General features: G+C 45.4%; 1 protein-coding gene across 3 annotated transcripts in view; it reads left to right on the top strand.

Annotated features, from left to right (window-relative positions):
• Positions 1-11,862, top strand: part of LOC119387610 (diacylglycerol kinase epsilon) — a 41,034-nt gene extending 29,172 nt beyond the window's left edge. For all 3 annotated transcript variants that reach the window (XM_037655047.2, XM_037655046.2, XM_037655048.2), the window contains exons 10-11: positions 8,531-8,642; positions 8,825-11,862. In XM_037655047.2, coding sequence (XP_037510975.1) covers positions 8,531-8,642; positions 8,825-8,947 — 235 coding nt within the window. In that variant the 3' untranslated portion in view covers positions 8,948-11,862. The remainder of the gene's footprint in view (positions 1-8,530; positions 8,643-8,824) is intronic.
• Positions 11,863-12,971: the final 1,109 nt, after the last annotated feature.

Raw genomic sequence — 12,971 nt, 5'->3', positions numbered from 1 at the left:
CTTCAACTTTGGCCGAGAGGCTGCATCGAGGGACGTGCCGACAAACAGAAAGACAGACAGAAAGACAGACCAAAATATCTGCGTTTAAGTTCCCCAAGAAAGACTATCGTCTTTAAAAGCGTACTAAGATTTAGAAGGGGCTATTAGTACTAGCTGTCACAGGACACAGCACTTATTGCTCCTTAATTACTCGTGTGCACATGCCATATAATAATGAGTACTAGTATAATCGCCGACGTCTAAAAAATTACTGGCAATCATTCAGAGCTGTTTCTGCGGCTCTAAGGAACGATAAAGAGAATCGTACGCCAGCTTTCTTTTTTTTTTTGCCCCCCCCCCCCCCCTCCACTTTCTCCTGCCTTAAAAATCTCCCGAATTTTGAGGTCGCCAGGTTGGCAGGTCCACATTAGCATTTGCAGTGCCTATCAAATCATTTGACAGGAGTTGCAAATGCTAATGTGACTTCGTCGTTTGCACCCTGAGGTGGTTCAACACATTGCCTTTATTGAAATAGCAGTGCTCTTGTGCGCTGTGCACGAGTTAGCTGATGTTGAATGGTCTGTATATATTTTTGTTTTCTTTGCTAAAAGTAAGCCTTCTTTGTCATGCTGCTCCAAATTTGGGATTTCATGCTAAAAAATTGAGTTTTTTTTCCCTTAACCTGCTCCAAATTTGGATTTTCTTGCTCCGAAAGCAACATTTTGCTGCTCCAAGCATTGTTCCAGATCCTATTTCGGCTGTTGCACCCCTGTAGAAAAAAATGAACTGTCCTGTTACCATGCCTCCAGGAGGTGAACTTCACTGCCGAGACAGACGCTTCACTGCCTAAACAGACCTTTTGTGGCACATTGCGGCACTGGCCACTCAGCGAGTCAAGGGGCACAGTTAACCTTTATGTAACAAAAGGTGACGGCAGTATGCACTAACCTGTAGGCGTAGGACGAGCCACTGTGGTTTAGGCGGTTAGCAATACATTAAGCTATGAGACTCACTCGTGGATTCATTAGAAACAAAACTATGTTTTAAATACAGTAAGCTCCATGAGACTCTATCGGGGATTTGTCATGAATATTACTGGTTTAAATACGTTCGGCTCAATTGAGACTTGGTTGGGGATTCGTTGGAAACAAAACTATGTTTTAAACTGCTAGTGTTTCTGAAGTGAGTATGTACTGTATTTACTCACATATTGATCACACCTTTTTTAAAAAAGTCTGACGTATATTTCAGGGCACAATCATTACGTGGGGTAAATTTCTGGCGAGAAAAATTTTTGAGCAACGAAAGCTCAAAGTCGCAGATCAGAATTCTTACGATACCATAAAAACCGGAATAAAGGTCAGACCGGATTATAGGTCGACCCCCTGACTTCGAATTACTGAAAATCGAAAAAAAAGAAAAATACATACAAAACCAAAGTATCAGAAGGCGCCTTTACCATGAAACAAAATGGAATTTGAAATGGTACACATTGAAAATGGCATTTATTTACACGTGTGTTTACACGCAAGTTCCACGTGACAGAAAACCAAAATATGGGCTCAGGTATTATCTCCTTAAAATGTCACAACCGTTTTGACAGCTTTAATTTGGATGCACTCTGAGGTCAGCGCAGCTCCCGGATAAACTCTACAAACCTTCGTCTCCAACTCTAGACACGCTGCGGTCTGGCACCGAAACAAAGTTTGCTTCTGATTGCTGCATGTCGTGATGTGATCCTTCAGCGTTTGCCAGTAGCGAATGCTTCTGTGGTGCACTCGATCTGCCTGCTGATCATAGCCATACGTGTCGCTGTAACCAGAGCTGCTGGCATCACAGGAAACAACAAAGAAAGAGTATCTGGCGAGATTGGAGCAGCGAGAACACCTGTGCAAAGATAAACTTTCAGTTATTGTTTGCGACTCTCTGTTCCCGCTCGCATTCACTTGCGCTAGCATCCCACCACATCTCTCACGCACTTCAGACCAAATTTTCTCAAGCCTTCGTGAACTCGATTGCTGTTTTCTTGAATGCTGTGATGAACTGTCGGCCACCGCTCGAGAATAAGAAAGCAGCTCAGAGCCGAGGTAGATTCACAAGACAGCAACAAAAACGCAAAATGAGGCCGCCCATGGCACAAGGTTGGTAGTAAACAAAGCGACGCCGATGATTGCGATGGCAATGGAGGCGGTTGATGTCAGTTGCCCATAGTGGCCAGACTTCCGAAGTTTTTCTGCCAATGACCGGTATATAAGACGGGGGTCGACCTTTTATGGCTGTTTCCTGAAAAAAAATTTGGATGTATATTCTGGTTTTTATGGTAGCTATCGCGAAGATAACCAAACATAAAAGCTGAGTAAGGCTTATCTTTGCAATAAACGCACACATGACGTAGGAACTTGTATTGCACATTGCCCTTTTATTTTTCATTCAGTTACCCCTCACTTTTATTCAGAGTCTGAAGTTTCACTGACATCGCCACAAGATTCACTGTCGGAACCGGCAGTGTAATCTTTGCGGTCCCACAGAAGGTCATCTTCAGTTCCGTCCAACACGTCCAACCCGCTGATCTTCTTGTAGCTATTGGCAACCACCTCGTCGGAGATGCCGCTCCACGCTTCAGCAATCCAAAAGCAGAGCACCTCCACGGATTGTCTCCTGATTTTGCTGCTTGGTGTCAAATTGTGTTCGCCTGCCGCTGTCCGCTCTGCATACAGCCTCCGAACATTGTCCTTGAACGGTTTGTTCAGCGACACGTCCAGAGGTTGTAGTAGTGATGTCAGATCCCCAGGAATCACTGCAATGTCCATGCATTGTTCCTTAAAGGGACCCTGCAACACTTTTTTAGCATGATCAGAAAATGCTGCCGATCAGTATTCAAGGCTCCAGAGAACACATGAGTCAAACATTTAGAATGAATTCTTGAAGTCAGCTTGAAATTGTTCCCTCTTCTCTCGACAAATGATGCCGTAAACCCACATTACCACGCCACAAGCCCAAAGTCCACAGCCATTGGCTGATTTGAGCATCGTGAACTGCACAGTTAGCGTGGCCACCGCAGAATGCCAACACATGCCCGTGCAGTTGCTCGTGATCACACAGAAAGTAAGCCGTGCGTTCGACAAAAAAAAAAGAAGTGCTCAAGGTCATGATGCGCGCTGACAGAGGGACACACCGTCTTGCCCCCTTGTCATCCCCCTGTCTGCATAGCTTTCAGTGCACTCGCCAGTATGAAAGAAGAGAGAAAGGGCTTGAAGCATGCAACCAATCCCTGTAGTTCCGGTCGTACTTGAAGGATTCTAAAAATTTTTGCAGCAGTCGATTCATGAGGTAATAAGCTCTTTTAATGAAGCCATTCGACAATTACTTGGAAAAGTGTTGCAAGGCCCCTTTGAGCTCAGCATGGACACTGCCAATGAGGTGACCACTAAAGCTATCCAACTCGAGAAGTGAAGGGAGCCGAAGAGCTCCTGCTCTTCATCCCCAAACCGTCCTGATCAAATTGATCAACAGCTCTGCTGTCATCCACACTTTCACTTGATTGCGGATATGGATACCGCGGGTAAAGTGTCCCTTCGGAATAGTTTTCCGTTTTAGAATAACGTACGGTGGCAGCTTTCGCCCGTCTGCCATCAATGCGAGCATCACGGTGCATTGCTGCTTCTCAGCACCACACGCTTTCACAAGGACACTTCGAGCACCTTACTTGTAGACAGTAGTGTTTTGAGGCACGTTGAAAGTCAACAGAATTTGGTTGGCGTTGCCTATGTGTTACAACAGGAAGCCGTTCTTTTCGCATATTCTCGTGAAGAACCGATGGAAGTTGATGGCTTTGTCTTTGTCGGCAGATGGGAGCCGCTGGCATAACGTTGTCCACCTCCTCAGTGACAGTTCATTCTGTTGCATGCAGTGCGTCGTCCAGCTGGAGCTGGCGTGGAAGTCCTTAGCGGCAATACCCAGCCTCTTGGCAATTGTACGAGTATGCGCTCGTATCATGTCTAATGACACTGCTTAACCGTCTTTATGCACGTCCCTCACGTATTCGAAGACCGCCGCCTCAACGTGAAGGAACTTGCCCATTTTGGGTCCGTGGAAAGCCCGGCACGTCCTGTTAGTCGCCATCAGCTTCTCACGTTGATTATTCCAGTACCGTATTCGGAGTTCATCTATGTCAAAATGCCTACCGGCAGTGCAGGTGCCATGTTCTAGTGCAGTGATTCTCAAATGGGGGTCTGCGAAGACATTTTTGGGGGTCCACGAAACCCATCCTCGAAAAAAAAAAATTACACCATGTCCTGCTAAAGGGGACCATTAGGCGATGCGGAGCCGGAGCACTTGCACGATCGCGTTCCGTTGGCGTTCGTTGGGCATGGTACTGACCTCGCGTCGTGGAACGCGAAGAGGAACAGTACGCGCGGCGTGTCTTCCCTCTAGCCTGGCCGTTAATTCTCACAGGGCGAGCGGGGAACGCGGTCGACAGGCGTGCGAGAGGGGGGCAGCGTAGGAGAGGAGAGATAGGGGGAGGGGACGCGCATGCACTGGCGCTCATCGTGGCGTTGCGCAGGAGAGAATTTCGGCATGTCGAGCCCGCATTTCAGAGGAGTCAACCGAAGCAAGCGCTGGACAACGCGCGCAGCGCTGTACCCGCTTGAAGGAGAGGAGACTAGAGGAGGAGAGTAGCGCATGCGCCGTGAGAGCAGAAGTGAGAACGCAGGAGAAGCGCAAGCAGGTGCTGGGAGAGAAGTGGAAAGAGTAACGTGCAGCTGTTGGAGAGGGGGAAGGAGGAGAGCTGCGCATGCGTAGTGTGAGTGCGGACGCCCACGCTGCGGGACATACCCCCGAGCAAGAGATGCTTCGCATCTAAAAAGAAATGCGTTTTCTGGAGGCATACTATGTTGCTGACAGTGGTCCCTTCCGATTTTTGGTATGCTTCACCGCAAAGCACTTTTGCATTGCGGCAGAGCTGATTTATGTTTCCCCTGTTTCACAAGATGGCTGTTGACCGTTTGTTGCAGTTTTCTACGACATATGCACGCGAGCATGCTTTTTCCAGTACAGTTGAACCCGTTTATAACGAACTCGAAAGTGTCGCGAAAAGTGGTCGTTATATCAGTAGTTCGTTGTATATGGACTCTCCCTTAAATACGTGCGCTTAGCGGCCAAGCCGCTTTTTTTTTCTTTGCACTTTTGTTAAAGTGCTAACAACCCCTTCGGTGACAAGCTAAGCCTTTTCGCGTCGTGAAGCGACGCCCGCTACGTGCTCACGAGTGAATTAACCGCCTTTGCAATGAGCTGACACCATTTCACCGAAGCGCGGTACCATGACGTGGAGCCGATCATCCCTGGCTAGTTGCGTGCAGCGCGTCGCCTACTCGGCTCGCGGAGTCACTGCCGGGCCGCTTACTGTATGCCGTATGCGCGTGTTTGTACGTTCTTCGTGCTTGCTTCACTCCGGACCGTGCACGTGTGTGGCGACTAGCCTCTTCGTTCAACGCGGCGAAAACAGGCATTTTGCAAGTAACGCGCACTCGATGTCTCCGCGATGCTCTCGCGGCCCTGCACGACGATGCGCGGCGCACTTGAGTTGTATCGACGTTTCTCGGTGCCCGCGCCGCTCAACAACAGCGAGCTACTTTTGTTTCTTCAAAGCGACACGCACTTTAAAGCGGTCTCGCACAACGCGGCGGCAGCGTACTTGCGAACGGCAGCATGGCGCGCTCGTCGGCGTACGGCGTACGCCACACGGCGTACGCCACACGCACAGCCGAGCAGATATCTACAGATGACTGTGATAAGGTTGTCGGCTATAAGTCATAATGGCACGTTCATCGACGGCCGCCACTTCGCCTTCGCTCTTTTCTGGTGCTTATCCCCGAAAGCATCGCCGCAATCGCGCGGAAGTCGTAATCACCGATCGACCGGTCTCTGCCGTTACCGAAAAGACGGACGACCTTGCGGCGTCGACGAGTTTAGGGACGCAGTGAACCTTTTTGCGATGGAAAGTTATCGCGTTTATCACTTCTTGCATTTATGCCTTCTTGCGTTCCAAGGCATTGTTTGGTTCATCGCAGGCGGTTGTAGCTGCAGAGAACGGCGTCAGGAAAGGTTACCGTGCGAAAGCTGACCGCAAGGCTTCATGCTGCCTCCTATTTTTTCTTTTCCTCACTGCCATTCTGCCACTGAAGAAACGCCTGGAAAGTGAGCCACCTCGCTCGCAGCGTCCGAAATCTGCGTGCGGTGCTCGTCGATCTGGGATATCTTAGTCGCGAGCACCGTGGTCGCGAGTAAACTGGAGCGGGGCAAGCGCGAGCGCGCGCCCCTGTCACGCTTTAGAAGGAATGTTTTAACTTTTTTTCGCTTCGTATGCGCCATATTTTTACCGCGACCGTGTCTGAAGTGTTCGTTGTAAAAGTAGGAGGCTTTGAAAAATGTTCGCTATATGTGGACGCAGCTTGAATGGTTAGCATAGGAAAATCGTAAGTGCACCCTAATATGGTCATTATAACCGATAGATCGTTATATGTGGGATCGTTATAAGTGGGTTCGACTGTATTGCATATTTGAAGAGCAAACATAGTTAGAAATAGCTTGAACGTGGTTGCAAACTGCACGACTTATGGACAGGCTGTTGAGATTGAATTGGTGGGGCCCTTTATTTTGAACATTCTTTGCCCGGGGGAATTGAAAGACGCCTATTTGACGCTGCATGTTGCATTAATTTATGACTCCCCCCCCCTGCTTTCTCTCACTGCAAGGGGTCTCTTATCACTTCCACCAGTTCACAAGGGGTCCCCGAAACATTCGTGGCTGCTAAGAACCACTTCTCTGGTGTATAGTCAACAGCCTTAAGCTTAAACATGGCAGTAAAACTCGCATGCCGCCCCATGGTGAAACGGCACTGAAACAAGTAACCTCAAAGCACACGGCGACCTTGCAATATGGCAGAAGTTCGGTGTTTTCAGGAATTATGGAAACGTGTCGGAACGTGTTACTGCAGGATGACGACGGGTCAACTAGCAGGCGGCTACTGCTGTAACAGTGTGGGGCATCAAAACAAACATGGTGGCTTTTGGAGAAAACCAAACGCATTTTTTTGGGAGCATGATCTTTAGATCAAGAATAATCTTTTGGCACATTTGCCTATGCACTGCAGTGCGTGTGGATGCGAGGCAAGATTTGCCAATATTACCATTCTAGGTAGAAGCAAGGAGGTGATTGAGCGAGAGATGCTAGAAGCATACCTCATCCGAAAGGAAAAAGATATCTGTAATAGTGATACATCGGTGGTAGTGCGTTCAGCTGAATTTGATTTTTTTGACAGGTTTCTGAACTAGCACATGCGTTGAGAGTGGCGGATTGTTGGATGGGATGCATGGTGTGTTATTGCACATGTGTAGCATGGCATATTGCGGTGGATTTGCTAGAATAAAGTTAGTTGCGAGTTGACGCTCTTTCCTTTCGCCTTTTCTTCACGATGGTTTGCGTCGTTGAATTTCCTTGTAGCATTTTTTTTTCTCGTAAACGCGCATTAAATTGTTTCTTCTGTCTGAATACTTAATGATGTCGTTAGAATCACCAAGTCTACACCAATTACATAGTCATGGTCACCTTTAGGGCACTGAAACGGAGATGGGCGCACTCAGCTGCCACTGACATAGAAACACATGGCGGTCATGTGGCTAAAACTGCAGCATTTGTCTTCACTACAATTGTAATACGGCACATTCCCGCTAAATGTGACCAAAATTAATAATCTGTTTGGTGGTGCAGTTCGCTTGGCAGATCAGCTAGACTTGGCACACAGCACGGTGCAGCATGCTCGGGGTGCAATCAATACGCGGGGAGAAAAAAAAAAAAAATTAACAATTTCGATTACAAAATTTAGGGGTGCAATGATTATGCGAGTGCAATCATTAGTGAATAAATGCAGTATTAACAAGGTTTGACTGTACATTTAACTCTAACCTTTACTACCATGTATGCATGATTCTATGAAAACCTCTTTTATTTAAACTTGAAAATCCAAAGCTGGAAGGTCGACTTGCCATTGAAACTTAGATGTCTCCCACCAGTAATAGCAAGATGAACGAAAAATCAAGGATGCTACAGTGTGGTTTCAACTTTGTTTGCTTTCCGGCTCTACCCCTAGCATATGGTTATTCTGCATGCTTGCTCAGAAGGTTCTTTGTTTTGTTTTTTCAACTCTTACTGCTTATCCTGCATGCACCACAGAGTTATGTGCACAGCTCTTGTGGGAGTGGTGATCGTTAATGGAAGAGCCGCTGTTCCAATCAGCAGTGGCACTCCTGGCGGCAAAAAGTGGTGATTTGTTTGAAGGGTACCAGTAGTTGGTGTGAGAGCTTCTCGTTTGGGCTCTTGCAACAGTTGCAAATTTGTCTTGCAACAGTGTGGTTAACTAAAACAAGTTAGAATGCACGTGATGCTTCAGTCAGCGGATGACATGCATGAAATGAAGCTTTGTGTATTGACAGGACCACATTTATTCAAATATGGTTAGGGCCGGTGTGACGTAAAACGCTTGCCTCTTCAGGTACAACGATGGTCTTGTGGAAGTTATCGGCCTGTACTCATCCTTCCACGTGGCACAGCTTCAGGTTGGCATATCCGAGCCTGTACGGCTTGGACAAGCTAAGGAAGTCAAGGTGAGTTCGTTTGAAGGTCGAGTTTTGCATGGCTAAGCTAGTGGAAATAGAGCCATGCCACGGGTTCTTGGCTTGTTGGCGTATTGCGTGCGTCACAGGACAAACCGGCAATTGGTAGTTACAATTCTATTAGCCATTGAAGTAGCCAGCAAGTGCAGTTTTACCTCTTTTGTTCTGCACAGTTGGAGTTGTTGGAACGTCTTCCAGTGCAAGTTGATGGTGAGCCTTGGGAGCAGGCTCCTGCCACGCTGTGTATCACATTCCACTGCCAGGCAGCTGTGCTCGTGAACCAGGGTGAACATTAGTCATGAATTTGCAACCTTGCGGAAGAAAGTGTCGTCGCCTAATAGGAACACGGCATTTCTTCTTGCTCGCCACAGAATGCAGCGAACATATCGGGTTAGCTTCTGCAACTTACATTACTTCAGTGCAAGACCTTGGAAGCCTATGCTTCTATTTGTGTATATGTACGTTACTGTATTTAGACGTTTCTGTGTACTACATGGCTACGTGAAATTGTTCGTTTTCGGATGTAACTGCCAACGGACACAAGTGACTATAGTTGTGACTGACATTCTGCTTCATTACTTTTTCTGCGGAAGTGCATCATTCCATAATTCGCATTGTTTTATGCAAATTTACTGTTGTGATTTCGTGTTTTTCTTTATCCCCCTGCAATACTCATTGCTGCGAAACGTATATCTTTTATTGTGATCTCGTTCTTACGGGATTATCACAGAACCAAAGTAGCTTTTGAATCTGTTTTGTTTCCTGCGTAGCTTCAACGAAAGAATTTTAATTGAAATTGTACACCAAGATTAGCTAAATTTTGCATCTTTGTGTGTCAGAGCTTTGGGCTGTTTGAGGCTGGACAAACGGAGAAGAATATAAAGAGGGTGGGATAAGCTGTTCACAATAAAGTTTTTAGCAGCTAGTGCATGGAGGCCATGATCACTGTAGTATTAGCACTATAAGCGCACACTCCTTCATGCATTTTATTATACTTCCATGTGCCCCACAGGGCTTGTAATGAGTACTTGTAATGAGTACTTACACTTGCTTGTGATATAGCATTTATTAAGTCATTACTGAATGTTGTACACTAAATACATGTTTGGCATATATGAAATCCGTGCGGATTCTCATTGTTACCAGGCTGACAAATTTTTCGCTGAGTCAGGCTGCTTTCTTGACTGGCATCAACGGTGTACACATGCAGCAAATGCAGTTGCAGTGTAGAAAAGCCAACGATATTGTCATTACACCTTGTTATTGTAAAGAATGACAAAGTTGTTGCTTATATGTATTTTGTTGTGAAACTGTTCATCGATTTAGTTGAACAGGTAGATGTGTGAAATCATGCCACATGATCTTTTTATCTTGTTAGCATTTGCACGCTAAGTTATTTGTACATGCTGTTCATAAAGATGGTAATATAATTTGTATCATTTTAATCATCACATTGTCGTGCATTGAATTTTTGTTAACATGTTCTCTGAGAATCTATGCTCAAATAGTTTTTTGGAAGCGTGAAAATTGCATCAGAACTTAGTGTTTGGGTGTATTTCCACAGGGCAAGCCTTGACACAATGCTGTAAAATTGCCTTTCTTGAAGCCCTATGATAAGGCCAGTTATAATTCCTATGGGGCATCCTTGTGCTACAAAACAGGCTGCTGGGCTAGTTGGTGCTGCATATCGTGAGGTTCAGCACAATGAACGGTGCAGGATGACGGAAGACATACAATGATGTGTACTGTTGACAGGTGTCTTAAAATTGCATTTGTAATGCAAAGTATGCGCACTTCGAATGCATGCCTACACAAGCTTAGTTTCAAAAATTTGTGAGCAGGTGCTTAGGGTCAACTTTTTGCTGCTGTTTTGTGAAAGCACATCTACTGTCCTCTTAGACGTCACATTTTGCATATTTGTGTTTGTGATGTGAGTACTACAGCAGAGTTTTTTTAAGAACTCTGCTGTACTATTAATAGCAATAGTGTATTCAACAGTTGGATCTGTATGCCAAGTCATCCCGCTTAATGTGTGTGCCGAAAATCTTCACGTCTTGAAAACTGGCTATTACCACATCGCAGAAATGGATGACATGCCAATCACGTCTGTACTGCGTGCAATATTTGTAGTGCTTTGCCTCGCATTGAGGTGCCTCTATACAATGAGCAGCCTAAGTATGTTTAAACGGCTTTTTTTATTTGAACAAGAGGAAAATGATGAGGGCATTTAGTCCACCCCAGAGTGTAAAAGAAATACTTGCAAAATCTTTTTGAGCGTAACCATCAATAAAAAAAGTGGTAGACATGATCAATAAGTGAGCTGTAATGCATTTTGTTTGGGAAACTTTAAGCGCCTGGAATTATACACAGGAGCTAGATGCTGCCCGAACCAGAATAACTGTGCATTATGTGAAATGATTAACAAAATTGGGACCCAGGCAAAGTGGTTAGTAGGCCTAGTTAGTCTAGCAGCTTCCCAATTCTATATGTCTGCTGCTTGTAAGATTGTCACAATATGATTCAGATGTCAAAGTAGAGCAGCAGTATTTTAATATGCCATTTGGTCACATTAAAAATTAAGTGTCGTTTATGTATTTCTCGCATCATCAGTGCCCTTTAGAAGAAACAGCTTCACAACACAACTCTTTATTATTCATTTGGTTTTATTTTTGAGAATATAAATGTGAGCTTAGAGGCATCCTCAACCATCTTTCCAAGTAATCACTCTCACGCTTTAAGCGCTTTTTCTCGTCCAGATGAGTGCACCGGAAGCTACACGGGAGAATAACAATTGGGAGAGAAGCTACGTCAGGCGCGCGTCATGACCTTCAGTGCACATCATGAAACTCGATCGCACTCTACTGGTGTGCACTAGTGTTGCTACTGTGTAATTTTGGCACGTGGCTGGAAGTGCATCTGAACCAAACGCCGCTCTTGGGTTATGTCGGCTGTCAGTCAATAACAGAAATCTGCGGCACGACAAAAAATCTATAAGACGGCCTTATGAAGAGAGAGCGTGGGCCTCTGTATGAATATAAGGTGCTTGAGAAAGTGGCAACTTCATGCTCCATTCGTAAACTCTCCTTGCCGCGTATAACTGCAAGATTTGAGTGAGCTGTTCACAGCAGCGTCTACTTTCCGCTGTTCTTTTTTTTTTTTTTTTTCAGCAAGCAGGAGGCGTGTTTCAGGACCCTTAATGTGTTAATCTTTTAGGGGCGAAGCTCCTTAAAGCGGCACCCGTTCGTCCCTCGTAGTCGTAGTGCGTAACCAGTCGTAACGCTAGTACCAGATCTTGACCTCCAAGGTGGTGCCGGTGGGAGATTTTTCCTGTGCGTTGTTGAACAATAAAAAATTCGCAGCGTGTGCGTTAACTAAAAGCCGAATTCTTCTGTCTCTCATTCCCCATTAGCAGCCATTGGCATGTTCCAGTAGGAAACGTTAGTAGAAGTAGAAGTGTAAGTGTTCGCTAAAAGCCGACTTCTTCGGTCTCTCATTCCCATTAGCAGCCATTGTTTACCTCCAAGGTAGTGCCTGGTGAGATTTCTCCTGTGCGTGATTAAACAATAAAAATTTTGTTCAAAACGCCGTTGATTGATGAAATAAACCAACGAAAGACGCCAGATGTTTTGTAAAAGCAAAACGAAAGAACGCCAGATGTTTCTAAAGCAAAACGAAAAGACGCCAGCTGCTTAACGAAAGACGCCAGATGTTTTCTAAAGCAATGGCTTTCTAAACAATGAAAATTCACAGCGTACATGTAAAATTAAAGTGAGCTGCAAGTCGTCATAACTCTCATCGAACCTTTAGTATAAACGCGCCCGATCTCACGTCGGTGATGATGTACTGGGCAGAATTCACGGAAGACTCACGGTTTACCGATGAACCTCCGCAGCTTCGCCCACTCATCATCATTCACTCCGTGGATATGCTGTGATTTTTTGTATTCTAGGTGCAGGATGAATGTCCTAACATTCAAATGTTTTGTATCCAGGACAAAATGTAACATTTAAAAAATTGCCAAATGTCACTGTTGACAATACCTTCTCTTATATGCAAGTAGCAAACAGGCTCTAAATAGTTTTTTTTTTGTACCTGTGGCTTTTAGGTCCAGCTCTATATATACGTGGCATACTCTGTTCAATGAAGGTGTTAAAATTAAGGCAATAAATTCAATACCGGGTACACATGCAAACCAGTATACACAGCTTTTGCACTATTATATAGTTGCACTTTGTTTACTATCATTGGAGAGGCCACAGAATGATAGCTGTGCGCCTCACTTATCAAAAGGACATCTCTACTTGATAAGCACAAGAAGCA

This window comes from Rhipicephalus sanguineus, chromosome 3 (assembly GCF_013339695.2).
Source record: "Rhipicephalus sanguineus isolate Rsan-2018 chromosome 3, BIME_Rsan_1.4, whole genome shotgun sequence".
Lineage (NCBI taxonomy): Eukaryota > Metazoa > Arthropoda > Arachnida > Ixodida > Ixodidae > Rhipicephalus > Rhipicephalus sanguineus.
Note: the sequence above shows the minus strand (reverse complement) of the source record. Positions and strands in the feature narration are given on the sequence as shown.